Source organism: Patiria miniata, unplaced genomic scaffold, assembly GCF_015706575.1.
Source record: "Patiria miniata isolate m_02_andy unplaced genomic scaffold, ASM1570657v1 HiC_scaffold_22, whole genome shotgun sequence".
NCBI lineage: Eukaryota > Metazoa > Echinodermata > Asteroidea > Valvatida > Asterinidae > Patiria > Patiria miniata.
This window is the reverse complement of record NW_024037061.1, coordinates 15,418,592-15,442,638: the sequence shown is the minus strand read 5'-3', so window position 1 is coordinate 15,442,638 and position 24,047 is coordinate 15,418,592. Positions and strand designations below refer to the sequence as shown.

The 24,047-nt window shown below is 39.4% G+C and overlaps 1 protein-coding gene across 1 annotated transcript; it reads left to right on the top strand.

The window, feature by feature from the left end:
- The first annotated feature begins 11,638 nt into the window (after window positions 1-11,638).
- Window positions 11,639-23,733, top strand: LOC119730403 (GAS2-like protein 1). The gene is made up of 4 exons (XM_038203278.1): window positions 11,639-11,741; window positions 20,358-20,448; window positions 21,192-21,261; window positions 21,593-23,733. Exons 1-4 carry the CDS (start codon window positions 11,679-11,681, stop codon window positions 23,526-23,528), a joined length of 2,160 nt encoding a protein of 719 aa, XP_038059206.1. The 5' UTR covers window positions 11,639-11,678; the 3' UTR covers window positions 23,529-23,733.
- Window positions 23,734-24,047: the final 314 nt, after the last annotated feature.

The following is a 24,047-nucleotide window of genomic DNA, read 5'->3' as shown; positions in this document are numbered from 1 at the left end:
AGCATTCGATGATCAATATGTGATCCATCAATCATCACCCTTCCCCATCTCCTCCTACATGTACATCCAAAGATGTTGCGCTGAGATGCCATCCCATATGGTCCTGCTGATAGCATTCGATGATCGATATGTGATCCATCAATTATCACCCTTCCCCATCTCCTCCCACATGTACATCCGAGGATGTTGCGCTGAGATGCCATCCCATATGGTCCTGCTGATAGCATTCGATGATCGATATGTGATTCATCAATCATCACCCTTCCCCATCTCCTCCGACATGTACATGTATCCGAGGATGTTGCGCTGAGATGCCATCCCATATGCTCCTGCTGATTTCCCAAATGGGAAGCATCCGACTCCTTAAACCAATCTTATGAGATAACCCTTGGCGAGATGCTCAGATGAGTTGTCAAGATGGGAGGTGTTTATAAAAACATTCAAGTAGGCCTACGGTACATCACACTTTCGCGGGTACATGTACATGTAGCTCAATAACAGATAGCTTGCAACTGTTGGTAAAAATTAACAGCTTGAAAAGGTCACGCAGTGAAAAATGTACCTTTGCAATAAAGGCAAACATATTAAACTTTTATTTATCCAGTCAATAACAACACATTTCAATCAATATTTGAGTGATTCATGAATATGCGTGGTTCTGAGATGAAATCGGGAGAAACTCAAAGCTATCACTGGACTCCACCATACGCGCCTTCAAATCATATGCGTTCCATGCACAAGCACCCCCTCAACGGTGAGAAAGGGAGAGTTAGGGGAGACCACTAGGAGAGACAGTATAGACAATATTTGTGCATATTGAGAATAAATTTAGTCGTGCGTATTTCACGTTATACACACGTGAACTAATATGCGCACGTCCTGTCCACGCGACTCTTAAAAGTGGTAAATATGCGCCGTCTGTTGATCACGCACGGAGTCATTATGTGCATCAGTCTTCCCAATCTTACGTGACATCACAAGTTTGTTTTTCCGATTGTACCCTGTGACATTTAATGACATTTTCAATCGATGATACGTATTAGTGCGGTAGAAGTGATGAGGCTTACTAAAAAAGTCTGTCACAAGTGATGAATGCTGTTGATGAAATTGTAATTAACCTTTTTGCTCGTTAAAAATGATTGATGACCTCTTGGTGTGGGAATGATTTATTAGAGACTTGTGTTGTTTAGATTGTACTTTCTTTGTAAATGAAAGGTGACTTCTATTAAAAGTCATGATGTTTTCAAAAAAGCAGTTCTTTTACACATTTTAATCTGGTTATCACAACTTTAATTCTGATATTGTTTTTAATTAGTTTCTTGGTAAAACGCAAAGTCTTGTCTGAGTTTCCTACAGCAGTTCCAATGACTTAGCAGATTTTGATTTATTTATTTACATACATTAGTAACATTTTCTGTGTTTTTAAAGGACCAGATATTTTTTGCGTCCAAAGTTGAACATAAATAGGAATTTGGTATATTAATTGATAGTGTACTACTATTTTTTGTCTTAAGGATTTGCAAAAATTGAGCACATTTCAACTTTGGAGCATGTTGCCGCAAATGTTTCATGACGTCAAATTGGCTATGCATTCACATCCGCTTGAAGCATAAACTAGCACTGATGAAAAAGTAGGTTCACCGAGCTGTCCGTAGCCCCTCCCCCCCCCCCCTTGCCAAGTATCTCAATCATACAGGACAATGTTTGCGATGTGTCATCAACTTTGTCTCAAAGGACAAGTCCTGTCTGAGGTCGAGGCAAATGTCTGAGGACTTTATTTGCTCATTGGAGCCTCTGCCAAAAGTGCTGTTGACGCAAGATCGTATTTAGCCCGAAGGTTGCAGTGTAAAATATAATGAATCTTGATTTGTCCATTTTGTTGAATGTTTTGGAATTGATGTATATCGGTACTTTATATTTGGAGTACAAATATTCTTTTAAATACAACATGTAGATATAGTGTTTTTTAAACGTTTGCAGTATTATGTATAATGGAAAAACAATTTTGAGGCTATCAGAGTGTCAGTGTTTACATTATTTAAGTTGTTAATCTGAGAGACATGAAAAATATCATTTATCAGAAATTTCAAGGTGTAGGCCCCTTTTTCAAATCCCAAAGTGATGATGAAAATTACATTTTGTGGGCAAGAATTTGAAAAGTACATATAGTCAGACCAGTTAAACAAGTTTCATTTTGTGTTCGTCAATTAAAGTTAATAACATCATGATTTCATACTTCTCAGAATCGAGCAAAAAATAGATGATATCTACTACATGTACCACCAAGTGCCTCATTTAAAGGGGCACTAGGTCCTGAAATCCCCGAAAATTTCATGTTTTGGATTGTTTAATACTTATCCTATTTCAAACATGTGGTTGAAAGGAAATCAACCAAATGTCTTACCGTTCCCAAGAAAAGAAAAAAAAAACCCGGCTGTTTACATCGGACACGACGGAGAACGAATACGTTTTTCGTGTCGTTCTCTAGTGTACGATGTACACGTTGTATGTCTCAGGATCAGCGGTGACCAATCACCGATGCAAAAATATTGGTTTCTTCAACCTCCGCAAAAGGCGAATACTAAACGCGTACGAATGAAATCACAACTAGCATCCAAACGGCTCGAATTTATGGGGTCGCAAAAGTGGACCCCGAAATTCCATCTCGCACACATAATACAGGAATAACACAAAAACGCCCAATTTTTAAAGGGTAGTTGTGTGGATGTTTCTATCCTAGTTTGAAATGTTCTTTCCGATCAACATAATCTCGTTCAAAGCGCGTTTTGTAGCCCAATTGGGCTGTTCCAGGACCTAGTGTCCCTTTAATTTGAAGACTAGTGACGTCAAGGGTGTATACATACGTACATGTAGTGCATGTAGAGGCAGGCAGTGAGTTAATGAAAGTGATAATGGCTGGGAAATAGTGACATTTATCAGTCACCTAAATAAACAGGAAGAATGGAATCGGTTACTGATTGATGTGCTTAAAATACCTCATCAGTTTTTTTTTCGTTGTGAAAATAGTTTGTGCTTACGTGTATATATCCGTCTGGTATTTCGCGTGTCTGAGAATCCTCCAGCAATATTTTGAAATAGACTGAGATATTGCAGGGAGACTTACACGAACATGCCTACATTTATAACTTAAATCACAAATTGGAATGTTGAATGTATTCCTATAGGTTGAACCATTATATTTTATGTCTCCACATTTTGCTTTCAGACAAAACAGATTCAATATTTCTTACTCAAGTAAAATGCATCAAAATGATTCAAATGCCAAATCTGAAACATCTTTTTTATGCCACAGCCCAAGGCAAACAATTCCTCAAATGTTTCACCCAGATGCATGAGATGATTCCATGCAGTGTCTCCAATTCTTGAAGTCGGATCTTTCCAGCCTCGAGTTTCAACTCTTGATGGAGTGAATATATTCCTGCAGATGAAAAGAGACAGGAGGATTCTTGCCTTACATGTTAGCCATCGCCCCAGGTCGATAATGCCAGCCAAAATTGCCTGTGCCTACAAGATTACTGCAGTATCGGCATCGAGTTCACGCTGAAAATGATGTGGATTATCTGGGCACGCATACACGTTCCCAAAACATCATAACAAGATCGGCTTAGATTTATAGGATTATTAAAGTGACCAAATGACCAACTCATAAGTCAAGTGCATATGGTTTGCAAGATGTAATAAACCTTTGATAATTGACTGAAACGAACAGGACAGATGGTCACCATAGGCTTTATCAAGGGAGTTTTAAATATCTTGAAAAGCAACTTGATCCACATTAATTTAGGCCAATATTAATCACAAAGTTAGACTTGAATTTAATTAATTTTGATTTGGCTCCATTAAGGTTTAAGGATTAAACAAATGAAAATTAAGAGGTACGGTCCTCCCTACATTGGTTGCTGTACATAGAGTGCATTTTTAACAAGATTGCCTTGCATTTATAAATGAAAGCCACAGTCAAGGTTAGAGAGCCACATATAATTTTCAGCGATCAAGGTAAATGTACAGGTGAATACAGCCGACAAGTGCATGAGATAATGGGACTGGAAAATAATCTGTGCAGGCATGGATCAAGGCCAACATTAAGGTCTAAAAAGGATTCAACTCTACTCACACAGTACGATTGTACATGTACGTGTACCAGTACATGAAACATGTTGATGTCATGTATGTTATGCTTTCAAGTTCTCAATTTTCTTTGCCTTAATTTGCTCCGCCTTAATTTGCTCCGTTCACAGGTACCCCCTCACCAGCAAAGAAAGTACAGTTGGGGGTGACCGAATGACGCCATCTTGCCTGACTGCATATTTTGCCTCGCCAAGCGCGGCCACTGCGGGTACATAGTACAAATCCCCGGTTACACCTCTATGTTCCGACACCCCTATGTTCCGACTGCACATATTCCTATTCCTAACCCTAACCCTAACCGCTAACCCTAACCGGGAGTAACACAATCTAGGTTGTCGGAACATAGGGGTGTCGGAACATAGAGCAGTCACCCAAATCCCCTGGTGTACCTGCGTGACACACAAGGAACGGTGCGTGTATGTGTCCCGCCCATGGGACAGCGTTGATAGGTAAAAGGGCGCCCTCTTTTTTTGGTGCACGAAGCCCATTAAGAAAACAAGATTTGCAGTCAGACAAAGAATTCTTTCTTTGAGTTGGGACTCGTTGGGATGGGCTACATGTACCGGTAACTCCCATTACAATATGCCTGTCTTTATGGCATTTACAGATGTAAATGTAGAAAGACCTGAACACACAAGAACTTTGTACTTTTACTTCACGATGCACATATGAACATGTACTTATTTGCTTTTTGAGTGTTGAACCAGCAAAGCCCGATTGCCCTCTGTCCCTTATTAGTAACAGCCCTTCTTAGCATTTGCTGGAATACCAGCTGGCATCTCCACCCCTGCAATTTAGTTAATAAATAATAAATTTTTCAAGGGCGTGAGGAATTTCAAGAGGACTTCCTTATGAACTACAGGCTTACAATGTAACGTGTCGTGTACTTTCATAATGAAATACATGTACATGGACAAGTAGTGTGGTCGGGATTTACAGGGGTATTTGTTTTCAGTTTTTGTACATGGATACTAAATACAAGTACATGTACATGTAAGCACGTCTACAGGAGTCTGAATAAGTAACCAATTTGATCTAAAATACTTCACGTAGTGGTTATGACTCTTGTATCTCCAGGCAATTCTGTTTTAATTAGGTCGACGCTGCACCAATTTCTCTTTTACCAAAGGTGCTACTCCTCACGTCTCTTATCAACTCAGCATTTTGCCTGAGGAAAAAAATCCCCAGATTCTGTTATCCATCCGTGCTACATCAGCATGACATGAGGAACCCCTCCTATATCAAGTTGTCATATTAGAATGACAGTGTCACTGCCAGATGTACATGTACACGGCTTGCATGTGTGTAAGGTGCTTGAAGTCAATGGGCAAAATGAAGACATCTTTGCCAATTGCAAATTCTTTCCATTTTCACTTCTTTGCTCGGCTCTTTCAGGAAACTCTCTTTAGAATCCCATACTTCAAGGTTTGTTTTAAAGCACAAACGATTTATCATCTCCTGTCAAAGCAAATTTGTCATCACGGCAAATGTGATATTCAGATTTATCTTGTGGGCAACGCTCAGCCAAGTTCACTGACCAGTGTCAACAGTCACCACAGAATCCCATCAAGAATATTTGGCTCACGATGCTGCGTGTCTTGCGGGGCAATCGTCGATAATTATCGTCCTGCATACTTATATTTGGTTTGCCAGACTTGCATTATTCTACAGGCCTGCCAGGGGCTTGTTTTTATTCTACAGTCTTTTAGACATGTACATGTATGGCTTTTAGTTTTTGTGATGCAGTTAGGCATGATATCGCACCTGTCTTGCATACAGTCGACTCTCGTTAGTACAAACTCAGTTAATACAAAATTCTGGTTATAACAAACATAAAGCCTTGGTCCCGACTGTGCCTTTATGTGCACAATGAATGGGACTGATGTTTCTCTTAATACAAAATTCTGATATAACAAACAATTTGGCTAGGTCAGAACGAGTTTGTATTAACGAGACTCGACTGTACATAATTCTGTATTAGGTAGGCCTTGCTGTTCAGTTTCTTTGAACAGCATATAGTGCAGCCTGGTTAACTTTCATCTTAGCCTCCTTTTTTGTGACAACAGGCGCATGGCAGTTGAAGAAAAGAGCGGGGAAAATGTTCAGAATGTACATAATTGTATGAAGTATGAAAACAAATTCTCCACGCTACATCTAGTACCCAGGAGATTTGTCCCATCTACGCGAACAAGATTTTCTGAATTTCTGTCGGCTTCGATGTGTGTTAAATATTCACACGGAATTTACGCACTGTGTAATTGAACATTCAAGATTCAAGATTCATATAACCTGTGATTTTCAAAACAAAAAATTGATTAGTTTCTCTTAATGACTCTTCAATTTTGTATGTTTTGTTTCAACGTATAAAGCTATTTTTTTTCATTGTGGGGTGTCATTGTGAAATTCTCTGAAAAGGGATTTCATTTTGCCAACAAATAAGCCTGCCGTGTAAGAATTATTGTCAGGCTGCACATAGGCCTAATTTGAATCTTGTACGGAAATAATGTGTACAAAAATATGTCTGTGTATTTTTTGTTCAATGGCTCAGTCAAAATGAATAAGCTTTTTACTGCTAGGAAATATCGATTAGCAAAGAAAATCGCACGATGACTTCTCCTATGTACATATACATTATAGAATTGGTCTACCTTCCACAGCATCATGGCATATGTGTTTAAAGGGAAAATACAACATTTGCAAACATCAAAAAATAAAACTTCCAAATCATTTTGAAATACCTTGCTGGACTGTTAGTGAATGACAGTGTAAAGCATCCTGTAAAATCATGGCACCTGGTATACTGTCATATTCAAGAAAAGTGGTATTTTTGTATCAATTTCCAACGCTTATCGGCCGATCAGCGTTGGAAAAAAACTGGCTTTTTTTCAAATACTGGCCCCAATTGACCATCGCACTTGTTTGCAATCGATTACAAACCTATGAACGGGTACGAGCCAGCTAGACTGGTTCCCTGACCTTACAATTCCCCAATGTAAACTGCTCTGTTTCTTCTTATATGGAGTCAGGGAACCAAACTACAGGAAAATGATTGTTTTTCTTGGTTTTTATAGCATTTTCGAACCCAAAACCTCAAAAAAGTCAGTGTAACTATATTTGCTATATATTTCCAACCCCCCAATTCCATCTATTTCTGAAAATTACAGCAAAAGCAAATGATGTATATTCCCTTTAAACACTTTTCAAATTAATATTGCTATTGCACATGTTCCAAATATTTGATTATTGCTAATGATTATCGCAGAACCCTTGAAATAACACAGGAGTCCTTGTTGCCTTTCTGTGTCCTTCCGTGAAGCAACCGAAGAGCCGCAGCCAACAAAACACATTAAAATTAATAATCCATGGCATTGATAACATTTTTAATAGGCAACGTTTTCTTTAAAGGAACATGCGTGAACAGGGAACCTATTATCGGGTACACAAAAGAGGGGCCACAAAACACACAGCAGGGTTTGTCAAAACTCGACAGAATTGTTGCCTGTAAAGAAAAGATTCCTTTTTTAATGGTTGTAAGACAGCTCATGGTGCGATTGATTTACTTTAACGCTTGGTTTAACCTTGACAATTTGAAAAGAAGGAATCAGGACTATTCAATTTATGGAAAAAATAAACTAGGCTGGGGATCAGATCTATTGATTGGCACCCTGGTGGGAAAGTATGGATTTTGAGGACACTCTGGTTGCCACATACATGTATGACACCTACTGCAAGGCACATCTTTTCTGTTCTGTGTAGGTCAGTAACCCAATGTCTGTAAAAGTGAAAAATAGTCAAGCATTAGAGCTGAGCAAGAACTCCCTTTTTACAGGTTTATGTATGTGTCTTGACTAATTTAGGACAAGAAATATACAATTTAAAAAATTTCAAGCATTTTTAATGTTAGGATTTGTTTTTAATTATAGGTAATAACTTTGTGTCAGATACCCAAAAGTCTGGTCACAAAAAAGTGAAAAAGAGTATTGACCAAGCATTTAATCTTTTTAAATTTTATTAAATCATTAGAACTCTGTTATACATGTATGTATACACAAGTTCATGTACCTTGACTAATTTAGGACAAGAAATATACACATTTTAAAATTTTAAGCATTTAATGTTTAGTACGTATACTTCTTAATATATGATCCACACTACAGTGTTGGCCAGGTTTTGTTTCAAAAAAGGATAAACTCTTTGAGTGTATGTATGCACAATTAGATCATTTGCGACGTATTCACCCACAAAAATTGTTCAAAACCAGTCAACAAAATCAGGGATTATTTTAGACTGTCCATTCCCACTCACTGCATACTTTTGGTGTGTGGGCATTACGAAAGGCAGTAGTGCGGCCTGCATAATATGCAAAAGTAAAACGAAAGGAATTTTTGTGAATGGGTCCACAAAAAGGACTCGTGAGCTTTGACAATAGAACACAGAAGTACAGGAATGTGGAGGATGTACTCTAGTAACTCTTTACAGCACTCGATTCTTTAAATCTTTCAAAAGCCTGAAAATACTGTATTATTATGCATGCAGAGACCACAGAGCAGCATTCTGTTAGAGTGTTTGGAATATTTCAACTACGTGTACGAGCAAGCCAGTGATTCCTTCAAAAAGATTGTACTGAAATCCCAACTAGGCCTACAAGGTTGAGTTCTAGCTGATAAAATGTAGCATTTGTGATCAACTCTGTAAAAAAATAATTAAAATAAACAAATAAAAAAAATTGTATGAAAGTTGTACCTTTTGAAAGAGACTTCAAACTTTACAGAATGGATTTACTTAGTACATACTTTTTATTTATTTTTAAACTCAATACACAAACATACGTAATAATCTCATAGAGATCAGATAGAAAACATTTTGAACATCAAATTCAAATTTTCTGTTTTTCTCGAAATTTTAAATATTCAACATGCGAAGAGTCATCAAAGAGATCATATCGAATTGCAAAACTCGTCTTTAGGACTTACATGTACATGTACATGCATTTTGTACATGTACACGTACATGTACTGTATGTTTTAGTCCTTTTGAAATCTAAGTTATTGTGTACAGCATGCAAACTGTGCATGTGTCTTTTTTGACATGTGCATGCATGTCAAGCATCCAATCTCTACCCACAGCTCTCTTAATACTTCCCGACATCATCACTGTAACCATGGCGACAGTCGTACCTGTCACACTGCCCTACTTGTTTCAGGTGTGTCGAAAGAAAATTTGGTCTCCGTTGTGCTGGACAGGTGTTGAGCACACATGCTCAGCCCCCTGTGGATCCTCCCCTCAAACCCTCACGCAAAAGCCCCTCAGAGGCAGTCCGTAGGCATTCACTGATGTTTACACCGGTAACCCTGCTGGGAGAACCGGTCGCACAAGTGAACACATTTTACTGTGCGTGCCGGCGTCGCTTGTGGAAGCATTGTTAGACTTGCCAAATATGTTTTTGACATTCATTTTATCGTTTACCTGAACTGTTCCATGCTGTGTGGACTGTTAAAGGTCTGAACCATGAAACTGTAATTGGTGCTATTTTGTTGAGAGATAATTAAAGGAGATAGGATAGGGGTGTGTAATTAAGGGACATGGTCGACATGTACATGTATGTTTAACATTGAGAGCCTGACTGTTCCAAAGTTAATAACATGTAATGGAATGTTCATTTCGAGTGATGCATTTGGCATTTGGCATGCATGATGTATACTATATACTGTACAACTCATACAAGGAATCACATCTCAGGTTGTTATTAAAACAAAATGGCTAAATGTAAATTTTATAAATCCTAACCGCCAAGCTAGTAGGAACCATCCTCAATCCTGAAAAATTCTCCAATTGCCACTCTGTAAAAATTTGATACAGCCTCAATCCTCCAAAATCATTTCTTGAATTTGTTCTGTGGAGGGGTGACCATTGCCTCAATCCTTTAAAATCCTACAACAATTGATGTAATAGGTTGAGGCAGTGCCGATGACATTGCAGTGCGGATGATATCGAGCATTTATGCAGGGCCCAATTATGCATGACTGAACATAAACAATGCAGGGTACAGCCTAAAACTCAACACAACGCATCCTCCAAAATCAACCGACACTTTTTAGCCATTCAGCTTCAATCCACCAAAATCCTCCAAAACTTCCTGGAGAATATTGGAGGATTGAGGAGGATTAGGGCTGTAGTGAATATAGAAACATTGGCAAATAAAGGAAATCGGGCCATTCCAATTTCAGAATATTGTGGTGTTTTTTTTAACACATTGACCCAGTTTTCTAGAATCTCTTCATGCTTCCTTCCTCCCTCAATACACAGAACCTGCACAAAGTGTTGTCACGACTTGTCAAAGTATTCACATATGTACCGGTAGCCTATTTCAATCAAATCCAATTCTGTGGGGGAAAAAATCAGGTCTTTATGAATTTCTCAAACAAATGTTAAGGTTTTATTTTAGGTTTGTACATGTGTGTACAATACACGTATTCCAATTGTTTTTAATTTTTTTTTTTTTTAGGTTTTATAGATCTACCCTAAAAATATCAGTTCGATAACAACATAAACAACATGTTTATTTTTACAGTGCGTGATTCGGGGGAAGGTTTTTCCCCTTCTTGACTGGAAATCTGCAGTTGCGTACTTTATTGTCACCTTTGTTGTTAACCAAAACAGAAGGTTGATCTTGAATTCAATGCAATGTGAGGAATGAAAATGTTTTGGAAAAGTTGTCCAAACACCGTTCCCTTTAGTGGTTCTTGATTTCAAGGATTCCTTCTCACCTTGCAGTTCATGTTTTATTTTCCACTGCGAAATGAACAAATATTGTGTATATGTTTTTTCATTTTTTTTGTTTTTAGGTTTTCTTGTTTGCAATATGACATTGCACAAAATTCTTGTCAGGTGTAGGTCAATGGGTGAATTTTTTTCCCCTCACAAATGAAAGTTCGTGTGAGGAGCCTGAATTTTTCTGATTCAGAAAAGAAGTTGTTTTTTTTGGTTGAGAAATCCATTTCTGGCAGTTTTTTCTCACACTGCCAAATTATATTTTATTGTTTGTACCAACTTCTTACAAATAACAAAAAAACTAGAGAGCACTCAGAGAGCGCAAACCTCCGCCAAGGCTAAACAATTCCCTGCCATATTGTCAGTACACCCAAAAGAAATGCTCGCATCAATGGTGAAGAATCCTTAAAAAAAAAATCCCGGATCCAGATCCGGATCACTTCCAAAAGCTAATCGATTTGTACTTGTATCAAGGACCACCCCTAAAAAAATGTTCATGCAAATCCGTCCATAACTTTTGGGGTTGTCTTGTTAACAGACAAACCAACCAACCAACCAACAAAATTCGATGAAAACATAACCTCCTTGGTGGAGGTAATAATTGGGAAAAACATCTTTTTTATTTCTAGACCGATTAGGTTTTTCATCAACTAGTTCTGGATAAATTAGAATACATTATAATGTTGAGTTTCATTTCCTTTTATGTTTGACAGGTGCGTGAGTTGGTGAATGAATGCACATGCCCCAATCAATTCCCAATGGTCAGGGAAGCAGAAGGCAAGTACAGGATCGGAGAACAGCTCACGCTCATTTTTGTTAGGGTGAGTATTTGAAACTGATTGGTTGATTCGTTGATACTGGATCGGTTGGTCTGATAACCGGTCCATTACTAGTTGGTTTTGTGTGTTTCTCCTTCCAACCCTGCATGCTTGTGTGTCCCCTACATGTTTGTTGCTTGTTCCTCGATCATTTGACTCTGAAAAAGGCCTTGCTAAGGCTGAAATATGAGGCCATTTTAATTGTTTGATTAGTTTGTTTTGTTTTTGAATTCCTTATGTTTTCGCCCCAAAGGAAATGAAATATTTTCCTAATGTCCCAAACAATCCTTCATACCAAAGGATCTACCCACTATATTGGTCCCCCGAAAACATATGTTTAATTTCCCAACCCAATCCTGTCAAACCTGACAGAGTGGAAATTAACACTTTGACGAAAACACCCAAACCCGTACATATTTACAGGCATTGTCAGTCTATAAGAAAGAGCGTCTCTGAATGGGTCTGAGCCACCATTTTCCCTATCTTTTTTTTTTTGGTGTTTTTAATTAAATCATTCACTTTTTATTTACAGTAAATCTTTAATATTTCAGTTACAAACGATCATTCAGTAAACTAAATTTGTGTCAACAACTGAAGGCAATGGTGCTGTGTAAATTCCGTAACTTCCCCAGACGTTGCCAATGTGTAAGAGGGGGGCTGGACACCATTTCACAATAGGGGCGCTTAAGCATTTTTAAGTATTACTCATATAATTCATTTTAATACATGTATTCACGCTTAACAGCAAACCAGGTTATGGCAGGGGTTAAATTCGTCATGATTCTTCCTGATTTCAGGAGTTATAATCCCTTTTGAAAATCTGGAATTTCTGAAGGTTGACTACGAAGACGTTTTTACCTATAAACGTTTTTAGAAAACAAAGGAAATAAATATTTTAATGGACATTTTAAGACCCTATGTTGCCCTGGAACTCTCGGCGACCCTCAAATCCTTTTGCGATCAGTCCACGGATTTTTCTTTTTCCCCAATACATCCCTGTCATGGTTACATGCAAGTCACATCTTTAAAATGATTCTGTCCAAACAGACAGCAAATTCTTTACTGAAGCCTCTTCATTCTGTTTATGATTGTATGCAAATAAGTTCAGATCCCTTGATAAGAAACCAATCTAACAAATCTACATACATGTACATGCACATATTTATGTATAAACTCTAGCCCACATCACCCTGCATACTGGTATCTGTAAAATGAAAAAAATAAATATCTTACAGCTTGGACTCCCATATAAGGCCATTATTGCATGGCCAGACATCAGTGACATATTTCAGTCACACGTAATTATTAGGATGGGCAGAATGTGTATCTTCTGCCTATTTGTATAGGGAGCTGAAAACAAGTGCAGGGAACGAAAGCCCTGTGTCTTGGGATAATAAATTGCCTTAGTAATCGCAGTGGACTGTTGACAATGCTTTCAGGAGTGTTCAGCTCAGATGGAGTACATTCAAAGATGATTTGTGTTCTCAGACGATCATCAGTTGTGAAGGAATAAGTGAAGTACCGGTAGAGTGTGCATTCCATAAAAATGTGGGGGGGGGGGGGGGGGACAGGCTGTGGTCGGTTCCATTAGCATTTCAAAGCTTCAGGTTTGATTAGGTTTAATGTGTTTCAACTTGAAGACTCAGATATGAGATTTGTTCAGGCTTTTGTCTGAATTCAGACTTTTTGAATGTCAGAAAGACATTATCAGTATAGAAAAAAATTGTATCTTTCAGACTTTTCATTCAATTTTCAGACTTCTTTTAAAAATTGACAATCTCATCACTGAAGACTAGAATATGGGTTGGGTTATTTCAACAATGGATATTTTTAAAGTGCTCTGATAAGAATCAGAAGTAATCACTAACAAATTTCTTGAGATGTGATTACCTTTTATTTAGGGCTGATTTATACCAAAGACATGTATATGAATATTCAATCATCCACCAAATATTCATTTTTAGATTCAAATTTTCAAAAAATGTGAGCAGTATCAAGAAGATGATGAGAAAGATGGCATACATGTAGTGTAATTTGGATCGTTTTAATTGTTTTCTTGTTGATCATGCCGCACTTTTGTTGGAAGCCACTTTACAGGCATATCTGTAATTTTTTGTTTATAATCTGTCAAATATCAGCCGATCCACTACATCCACAAAAAAAATACATTGATACGTCAGTACCATGATGTTCTTTATATTATTTTGAGAAGCTCTTTGTCAATTTTCGGCAAGCACAAGTGCACTCAAACCCAAACCCATGTAAAAATTAATCAGTGCATTTTGAATATTTGAATATTCGATAAGTTCGAATAATAGAATTCTAAGTTTTTCAAAAATGCACAGCGCAATCACTTTTCATAATTTGTGGGTGTGGCTTTGTTTTTTCCTGTGGGATATATTTAATTGAAAAAGTGTCAGTTTGTAGATGCACACATGCCTATATAAGCATTTGTTTTTGCCAATCATTTGTTTACCTTCTCTTCTCTGATGTTTGATTATTCCATATTTGCCTTGTGGGGAAATCATATGGGGATCGCCACAGGCCTAGTCTGGTTTTGTGTTTTTGTGCCTTTTAAAAAAGTGCAAATTCATAGAAGTTTTGACTCCATTTCCTGGTATGGCTTAAACCACAGATTTCCCTTTACAGTTGGTTGGGTGAATCCTTCCCTCCCGAAATGATAACAAAATGTCCGACCAAAACCGCCTGTGTTAATCTTCATTCACGAATGTCTAATGTGAGAAAATTGAAGATAATGTGCCAGGCACATGCTGTCGGTGTCTGCAAGTAGTTATTTAAAATGTGGTGGATGAATCACGGGGAAAGAACCATGGTGCACTTTTGGGCACCCGTTTTGGCATCATTACTGGGTTTTTTTTCCCCGCTTGATTTTTATCGAAAACCCCGAGGCCTGATATTCATTCAATCGCTCTCATGCTGAATCATCAGACTTGTGAGTAAAGATATTGTGTATTCTAGATATATAAAAGATAATGTGTATTCTAGGACAGATGAGCCCTGCTGCAGCGCCCTCTTTTGGTGTAAATTGTGAAGTGACAGTCAAATGAAAAATGGTTTGGAATTTCTTTGGTGTGCCATGTGCATGGAAAGCGTTCAAAAGACATGTACCTAATTTATTTCCCAAATGAGGAACTGTCAGTGAAATTATGATTGGTTGGGAAATAAGTATTTTTTCCCGGAATAATTAAGAAATTACAGTGGAGAAGAGTTTAACGACACATTCTGCCAAACATTGTACCAAACAATGTACCATCACATTCTACATATTTTTGTCATTTTATGTGTAAAAACAGTAGATATTTGAAGGTTTTTGTTTTTAAGCCGAATAGTGGGCAATCTCAAATTTCCAAATTCCCACACATTGGCATCGTGCCTGCCACTCGCTGCTAGAAATCAACAGAGGGCGCCCTATGCACACGATATCTGCACATTACAAGATATTAAAAAAAAAATTCTCCAACAACTTGCCAGTGACAGAAAATGAAAACATTGCTTTTATGACTGGACATCCTGTTTTGAGTTTACTTCTGACAATGACCTGAACAGTTAGGTCAAGTGATGACCCAAGTTATATAGGTCACCAGCAGAAGATAATGGCAATTCATTCTGGACAGGGATTATGTCAATTAAGCCAATTACAGGTGGATTGGGCCATGCCCAGGCACGGTGTCTAGGTGTATCATCAACCCAGGATTGAAATACTATGGCATATGGTTTTTATGAGTACAGCAGATGCACAAATTGTGGACATTGCGTGAAAGAGTGCCTTGTCTATCAAAATTAGATTGTATGATTCTGGAAACGAAATAAAGATTCAATGGGAACAGTGCCTCCCATACATGTTTTGACAAAGCACAGTGAAAATGTTCAAGCTTTAACCCCTTAATAATGAAAATTGAAAAAATAGAAAATGTGGGTGCCATCTTGCTTTTGACACCGTGGGCATGAAGAATCAATTTGTATGATCATGTTAAGCCATTAGCAACTATACTACAATATTGTGTGTCACTGTGTGTTTATTCCCTAAAGAATTCATAAAACCATTGAGTGGTCGGGTGGATTTGGGCACTACAGGGAGTAATGGGCACTGTGGATTCAGGCACTACAGTGACTTTAGAAATGCAAATAATAAAACTTTCAAGTAAGTTTATTTACAGTTCTTGTGAAGTACATACCCATTTAAATATAGCTTGGCTCAATTTTTCCAAATCCTGCAAAATCCTCTAAAACCTTGTAGACTTTTAAGTATCTGTGAGGGTTAAGGACAATAATAAGCAACTGCATACACCAATCTTGCAGACCACAAACATCTTAGCCTATTGAAGAAACTATCGACGATTGACGTCAGTGGTTTGGGCGTGTCTTGCTGGCATCTAATCAGCCATATTTCCCATCTCTGACCATCTTGAGCTAACATCATCATGAAGAGGATATGACTGGCTTGAAGGGTGTCACAGGCGTGGTTTACCCCACAGACACTTGGGCGCTGTGATCTTATAAACTATTTTTCATCAATAACCGTTGGTGTCCTGTCTAAAACATTCGCTTACAATGTACAATGTACGCTCGCAACGACTGCCTCTGGTTGGCCCAAAGCTGTACTGTATTTTTTTTCACAAATCATGCAGTCCATTGTATATGACTTCATGTACATATACATGTATGTATTTCACTCTGTTATAAATATTGGATGTCACTTTGAAAGCTTTCATTTACAATTTTGTTAATCCTATATTAAAAGCTCCTACGGTGTCTGTCTGATGTCTGTCTGATGTCTGTGTGTCACGTTTTTTTTGTAAAAGATAATTTTTGTTTTCTTTTCTGACTGAAAAATCCTAAATTGAACTAAGAAATAGTTCCAAGAGAGGTTTTTCCGTGGACCTGAGTGGATGGGAAAAACCTGTTGCCATGGTAACTTGCATCTGAAGGTTCAAGATTGCAGTGTGATTATGTAGGGAAGTTATCCAAGTTTGTAGAAGAGGCCACTTCAAACCTACATGCTTTGCCCTTGAACCAGACAAGGTTTGCAAAGTGAAGGAAGGCTGTTACAGTTTGGCTACATACCTGGAGTAGCAATGTGTTTTTTTTCCCTTTCTTTAAAGGGCCCAAGGACACATTTTTTTTTCTTCAAGTTTTATGAAAATAATAGAGGTTGCACTGTACATCTGTGTTTTTTCTAACACCAGAGGGCGCTGTCACTGTCATTTAAGGACTCACTGCAGTTAAGGCACTTGATATAGCTGTACAGTACATGTCATCACCCAGAGTTTAATAGCTAACCTAGAACTTTTGATTAAATTTGTTCATTTGATCATTCCATCATTCTACTTAAAACAAATCATTTCTCAGCAAAAACAATAAAACAATGGTAAATTGGACACAATTAAGGACGCATTTCAAAGCTGTACCCAGCTTGTTGGTGTTATTTCTGTGGAATTGAAATTCATATATGATAGCTACATGTATAACACTGTAGCGTCTGAAACCGCACTGCTGATTACTCACTTTAGGGCCCAAAATCGCCTGAGCATCTGGTTGGAATGATTCTTCAGTGAATTAACACAATAGACCATTATCATGTTGCGGCCATCTTGATTTTTTCCCATTCAAATCAATGTAACCAAAGCGAGGCTGGAAGGAAAAATAGTCTGGTTCCTTTTTGCACAAAAAAATCATTATCGTTCAATATTGTTATTGGATACAGGGAACATGACTGAAATGGTGGCAGCACGATAAAGGTCTATATAGTACAGGTTAATGGGTTAATGTCATCATTAATGGTTGACAAGATGCCTGTACTTTAGGAAGTAAGAGGTGTTCCAATAAGGCCAAAGTAAAGCACCAAATTCCTGATGGAGGCACGATGGAGGTTCTTCCTGAGGTCAAAGCAAACGGTCTCTGGGAATACGGGAAAGCGTTGGTAGACCATACTTCCTACTATTATGACTAATGTCTGGAATCACCAATCAGGAAACGCAAAGGGAAAAACCTATGAAAACAGACCCAAGAGTTGGCATGAAATCATTGTTTTTAAAACAAACACAATGTTCAAGTTGGGTGTAAGGTTAAAAAAATAATCCCAAACATCCCTTCCCTTCCCAAAATATCACTTCCCTGTTTTTCCCCGCAAGGTTCAAATGTAATGACAACATTTGGAAACTCTCAAAACTTAAACTGCCAGTATATTATGAAATATTCTAATTGATTGTAAGTAAATATTAGAATCATTCATCCTGTGAAATCGTGGCAAGTTTAGTAAGCTGTCATTTTCGGGAAAGGGGAAAATTTTACGGTACAATAATTACCTTGCATTGGTTCAACCAAACTATCGCGAGAAAACAAATCGGCTTTTTTCAAATGCTGCCCCAAATTGACCTAATTTAGTTGAGGCTGCAATCTGTTAGACATCCATGAATAAGATTTATTTTCCCGAGTGACAAACTGGGGATTATATCACAAGAGGATGCAAGTCAAGAAGCATTGAGGACGATTTTGGAAGGGAGCTGGGGCTTTTAACGGGGAACCTTACTTTGCATCTAGATAAAATGAAGACACAATTTCACTGTTTTCTCAAAAAGTACATGTACAGTCGACTCTCGTTAGTACAAACATTGTTAATACAAATTCTGGTTATACATAAAGCCTTAGTCCCGACTGTGCATTTATGTGCACAATGAATGGGACTGATGTTCCTCTTAATGCAAAACTCTCATATAACAAACAATTTGGCTAGGTCCGAACGAGTTTGTATTAACGAGAGTCGACTGTATATCTTATATTATTTACTGAGCTGAACTTTTAACAAGATAGTTTTTTTATAACTTGATTCAGATTTATTGTATTGTTTTCCTTGAGTCGACAAAAATACCCCGTTTTTGCAGATGGTGTTCATAACCTTTAATGCAATCAGCCAACTAGTGATCCTACAATCGCCTAACAAAAGTTTCATTGTAGAAGAATCTATGTATGGTGCCTTTTTCCCACAAAAGCCAAACATGAAAATTTCCTGTGAAAACCTCTTGTGCGGAATTGCAAACCGGCAGGAAACCTTCCCCATGTTGTGGCCTCATAGGTAGTGGTTATGTTCAGTGTTCGTAATGTGGTTTAGACTCCATGCAGTTTTGGCAGGCAGCAGGTATTGAATGCATGCTGAGATTCAGATCCGGTTGGGTTTAATAAAAAATGTTCCATATGTTTCATGGATTAATGTATGTCTATGTACAGTGTATGTGAGTGGGGGAAAGGGAACATGACGATGTCTTAAAGGGAAGATACAACATTTGCAAACATCAAAAAATGAAATGATCAAATAATCACGAAATACCTTACTGGATTATTAGGGAATGACAGTCTAAAGCATCTGTAAAGTCGTAGCTCCTGGTGTGCTGACATTTTCAAGAAAAATTGTATTTTTCCAACGCTGGTCGGCCGACCAGCATTGGAAAAAACCGGCTTTTTTCAAAAACTGCTCCTTATTTGTCATATTTAGTTATTCCGCATTTTCTTTGCAATTGATTACACACCTGTAAAGGGGTACAAGCCTGTTAGACTGATTCTCTGACCTTACAATTCCACAAAGTCTATTAAATGCTCAGTTTCATCTTAAGTGGGGTTACAGAACCAGACTACAAGAACATTATAGGTTTTCTTGGTTTTTCCAGCATCTACGAACCCAAAACAGAAATTGCTATAAAATACTAACCCCCAAATCCATCCATTTCTTAAAATTACAGTAAAACAAATGTTGTATATTCCCAGTTGAATTGCGCTTTTAAAGAAACATTGTGAAAAAGTTAGACGTAGATTTAAGATTGAAACCATAATGACCTTCTTTCTCTTGAATTTTTTTTCAATCGTATTCAAACCATGTTTTTTTTCTTGATCTACTCCAATTTCTACTTTCCCAATAGTTTTATAATTGATTAACCTCCTTCACCCACCCCCTCATTTGGTTATTAAAAATCATCATCGTGTGTATGGAAATCACATCATTCATCTAAAAATACACCTACATGTACATGTCCTCATCAGTTATGAGTAGCAATGTATCATCAATTCAGTCTACAGAGGGCGCTGTAACTTTTCCTCTGATTACTTACAGCCAGCATGGAGTGGTTTAATAGAGTGACTGTCAAGCTCATAGCCTCTCAAATAGCCTCTCAGAATCACCCCAGACATCCGACTACAAGTTTTGTAACTTAAAACCCTCCTACCCTTCTGCACTTCAAACCCTTCAAGTTTTGCAAAACCACTTTTTCCCATAAGTTAGCACCCACACTTCAAATTCCTTTGAAGTAATCTTCTGTGGAGTATGGATACCACTTCAAATGCCTGCACATTTCTTTTGTGTGGTTAAGCTCAGGGCAAGCAGGCAGATTCAGTCACGCTTCATTCCCCTCCCCTGTTTTTTTGTGTGTGCAGTGACACTCTGTGTGACACAGTTACTTTAACACTTGAGATCCCTTCACCTAAAACTGACCTGCAGGGTTTTAAAGGGTTTTACATATTGCTCGCAATATTGACTTCCCGCTAGAAGAGTTAAAAGCAGAAAATAATGAATAAATAGTTAGGTTTATGGTTCCTTTTTTATTCTGGTAGATTTTACGCAATCACGTGATGGTTCGTATCGGCGGTGGCTGGGACACACTTGAGCACTACCTTGACAAGCATGATCCCTGCAAGTGCAAACGTAAGTCAATTGATCATTTGTGTGCATTTTATTTGAAATTTAGGTCAGAACTTTATTTTTTTTAATTTTTTTTTTCAGTTTGAAGGGGGGGGGGGGAACTTTCCAGATTTTCAGTGAACTTTCATCTTCAAAAATGTTGCTGCACTTATCACAAGTCCATCACAAACAGTAAATCACAAGTCCTTTCACAAGTCTAGTCACAAGTAACAGGGGATGAACAATTGACCTATCGCGGTAGAATCGCGTTTGAATTGCGTCAACGCAGCTTGTGAAATATTGTTCAATTACATGATATACAAATGGACGCGGAACGCACAAAATCTGAGACAACAGAACGTAGTGTACAAAAACTCCATAGGGTTGTTTAAGGGGCGTGGCTAACTCGCAAACTGCGATAGGTCAGTTACAAGGGCCTGCCTTTGTTACAATTCATTGGAATAACTTGTGACTTGACTTTGATTTGTTGGGACTTTTGAGGACTTGTGCTGGACCTAAACACTGTCCTTGAGTTTTCAAAGTTACAGCTGCATAGGACGTGCCACCTTTGCTGATAAGATTATGGCAAACATTTACTCAAAAATGAACAAATTTGTGCTCTTCATTACTTGCTGAAGAATGTAGCTTCTGCTTGGTTAAAAAAGATACTACACAACATGCATACCTTTATGTTTGACTTCCAGTTAAATACTTTAATTGCAACCAATGAAACTGACTTGTTCTGGATTTCTTTTTGGTCATTTCAGTTCATCGCTCTGGGGGAAGGAGCCGGGCCAATAGTTTTGGAAGCAACTACCGAAGGTCACCAAAACGAAGGTAAAGATTACATTCTTTTGGTACCCTAATCAGGAAGTATTCAAAGTCTTTACCTCGTGGTCAAATAGGACTTGCTGACTTTCTGCTGTCTGTCGTGTTTTTTTATTTTCACCAGTAGAGGACACTGTTGTACAAATATCACAGATTGGTTTAAATCTTTGAGTACATTATCACCTTACTTAGATGGAATTAAAACAGCGTGCTATGACGTTCCTTTATTATATCACCTTGCCCTCTCAAGTGATTGCAACTTTGAGCATGCTATAATACGTGCAGAGTAAAAAAACACCATTTATGACAACTCAATGAGATTTTTTCCTACGTTTTGCAGGGTGTCAGTAGAGGGTCCTAAACTTCACATCCGCAACCAGAGTGTTGAGTCTCTGGATGACTGCGAAAGCCGATCAGTGCGCAGTCCAAGTCCACGCATGAAACGCGAGGACAGTAATGAGACTCTTGCCAGTCTAGATTCCAACCACAGCGCGGAGCTTCTCAACAGCCACAGTCCTGTAAGAGGGAGACCTGGGGGCCTGGTGCGGAACAGCCCGGCCAGGAGCTCACTTCAGGCAGAGAAGCGTCCCTCTCAGCTTCCACGGAGGCTGAGCCAAGTCGGCACAGGCACTGAAGAGTTTCTCAGAAAACGTCGAGAGGAGGTGGGCACCGACAGCCAGAGTCGTCAGGGGAACCTTGCCCGCAGCGCTCCCACAAGCCCAACACGTCACGCCAGGCCCTTGTCCTGTACACCAATTGACTTGAATGAGTCCAATGTGCAATCTGATGTATACAGGCGGCTGGCACTGGCTGGTGGACGGGAGTCTGGTTCGGCGACTCAAACCCGCCGACACCGCAGCTCCTCGGTGAATCTGACCAACACTCCACGCAGCAGAGAGACCTCGCAAGACCGAGGTATCCCCATCTCGCCGACTATGAGACGAAAACACCGATCTGGGTCCCTGAATGTCAGCGCTTCAAGATCCGATACCAAGAGACTTGCCGACAGACGAGACAACTCAGTCATCATGATCTCGCGAGACACTGGAGGGCGGCATCGCCTTAACAGCACCAGTAGCTGTGATTCCAGTGATCTCAGGTCCCTCGAGGGATCATCCTTGCGATCCCCAACAGACAGTGAGAAATCAGCCACAGAGTGTGTGACCCGGAGACTGAAAGAACAAGAGAGGACCCGAAGCCTTTCTGTCGACCGGAGTGCTGCAAGAGCCAAAACCCCAGCCTTTGAAAGGGGATCAAGGTTGCGGGCATCAACAGGTGTAGGGGAAGGGAGAGCAACAAGATCACAAATCCCAGCATTTGAGAGAGGATCCAGGTTACGTGCATCCACTGGTGTCTCTGAGGGAGCTAACTCAAGAACCCAGAGCCCTGCATTTGAGAGAGGCTCAAAGCTGCGCTCAACCACCGGTGGTATGGGATCTAATGTCAGACCCAGGAGTACCACAGCAATTCCGTCAAGATCAACCAAACCAGAAGACAGCCAAGAAGCTGCCGTCCAGAATGTGCCAAAACGACAGCCCAAAGAAAGTCCTCTTCAGAGAAGCGGGTCCCTCAGGAATCCACGGACTGATCGTAGGCTTTTTAACGACAGGGACCAAGAAGCAGGTTTCACTAGAAACTCTGCCAGAAGGCGGACCTTCATGGGCAAGGAGACAAAGAAGGCAGAACTGAATGCAGAGAACCTGGCCAAGTACCTTCAGAACTACCAGAGTAGGGTGGCTCCAAGAGAGACTCGTAGCGAGACCAGAAGTAATGCCAGTTCGAGGGCCAGCTCGCGGGCCAGTTCTCCTGGGACATCAAGGCTGAGACCCAGGATCCCGGTCCCCAGCCACCTGAAGGCCGAGCCCAAGACACCCATCAGGAAGGACTGCCTGGAGAATGCACAGCCATCCCGCATTCCCATGCCCGTCCAACACAAACGGCTGTTGTCAGCAGAGGGAGGTGCAGCCGCCTCCTCTCGTAGTCACTCCCTCCCCGATCTGATTGCCAACATGATGGACTGGTGTCAGCGCACCATCAACATCGACAACTGTGATACTAGGAGTTTCACCAGTGCTGGTTCCATGTCTCCGACGCCTTCCCTGAGGACCGACCAGGACTCTGGTTATGAAGACAACCCACAGAAAGGCTCGCCTCTTGGCCCAGATGAGCCTTACCACCTGCGTAGGGCGGAACGCGCTAGATCCATTGCAGAGGGGGACGAAGAGCCACCACTCTTGGCTGAGGGAGCCACCGGTAGAGGAACATCAGCAAAATAACGCTAAGCGCTCAACTTAACCCTTTAGTGACCAGCCTTAACTTGTTCAGCAACGCTGAACATAGAGAGTATATTCCCAACATGTGTGGTACCGGTATATTCCAAGTGGAAGTACCTTGACAAACAACATACACGAACACGCCATTGTTTTGCAAGCTCTTCACTGAGTGATAATTGATAAACCCTTCAACTTTTCATGTATTGTGGATAAAAAAAATGAGTTTGAAAATTGCTAGCTACATATATCTGTGTTCGTTATGGGCGTAAAATTCTGGCCTTATCTGTCTGCTGTGGTCACTGAAGGGTTAATCAACAGTTTGCTATATTTGCGTTGGCATTATTATTCACTTAGCCTCATGGGTAATAAGCCATTTGCGAGTTAAATTTGAATAAAATCTGGAACGCTGACTTAATCCAATGCTTTGCACGTGTTTACTTTGCATTCTCCCGACCAAAGAGACTGTTACTATATCACGTGATTCGGGGCAAGCCTTATGCTAGCAACCCCCAGCTCCGGCAT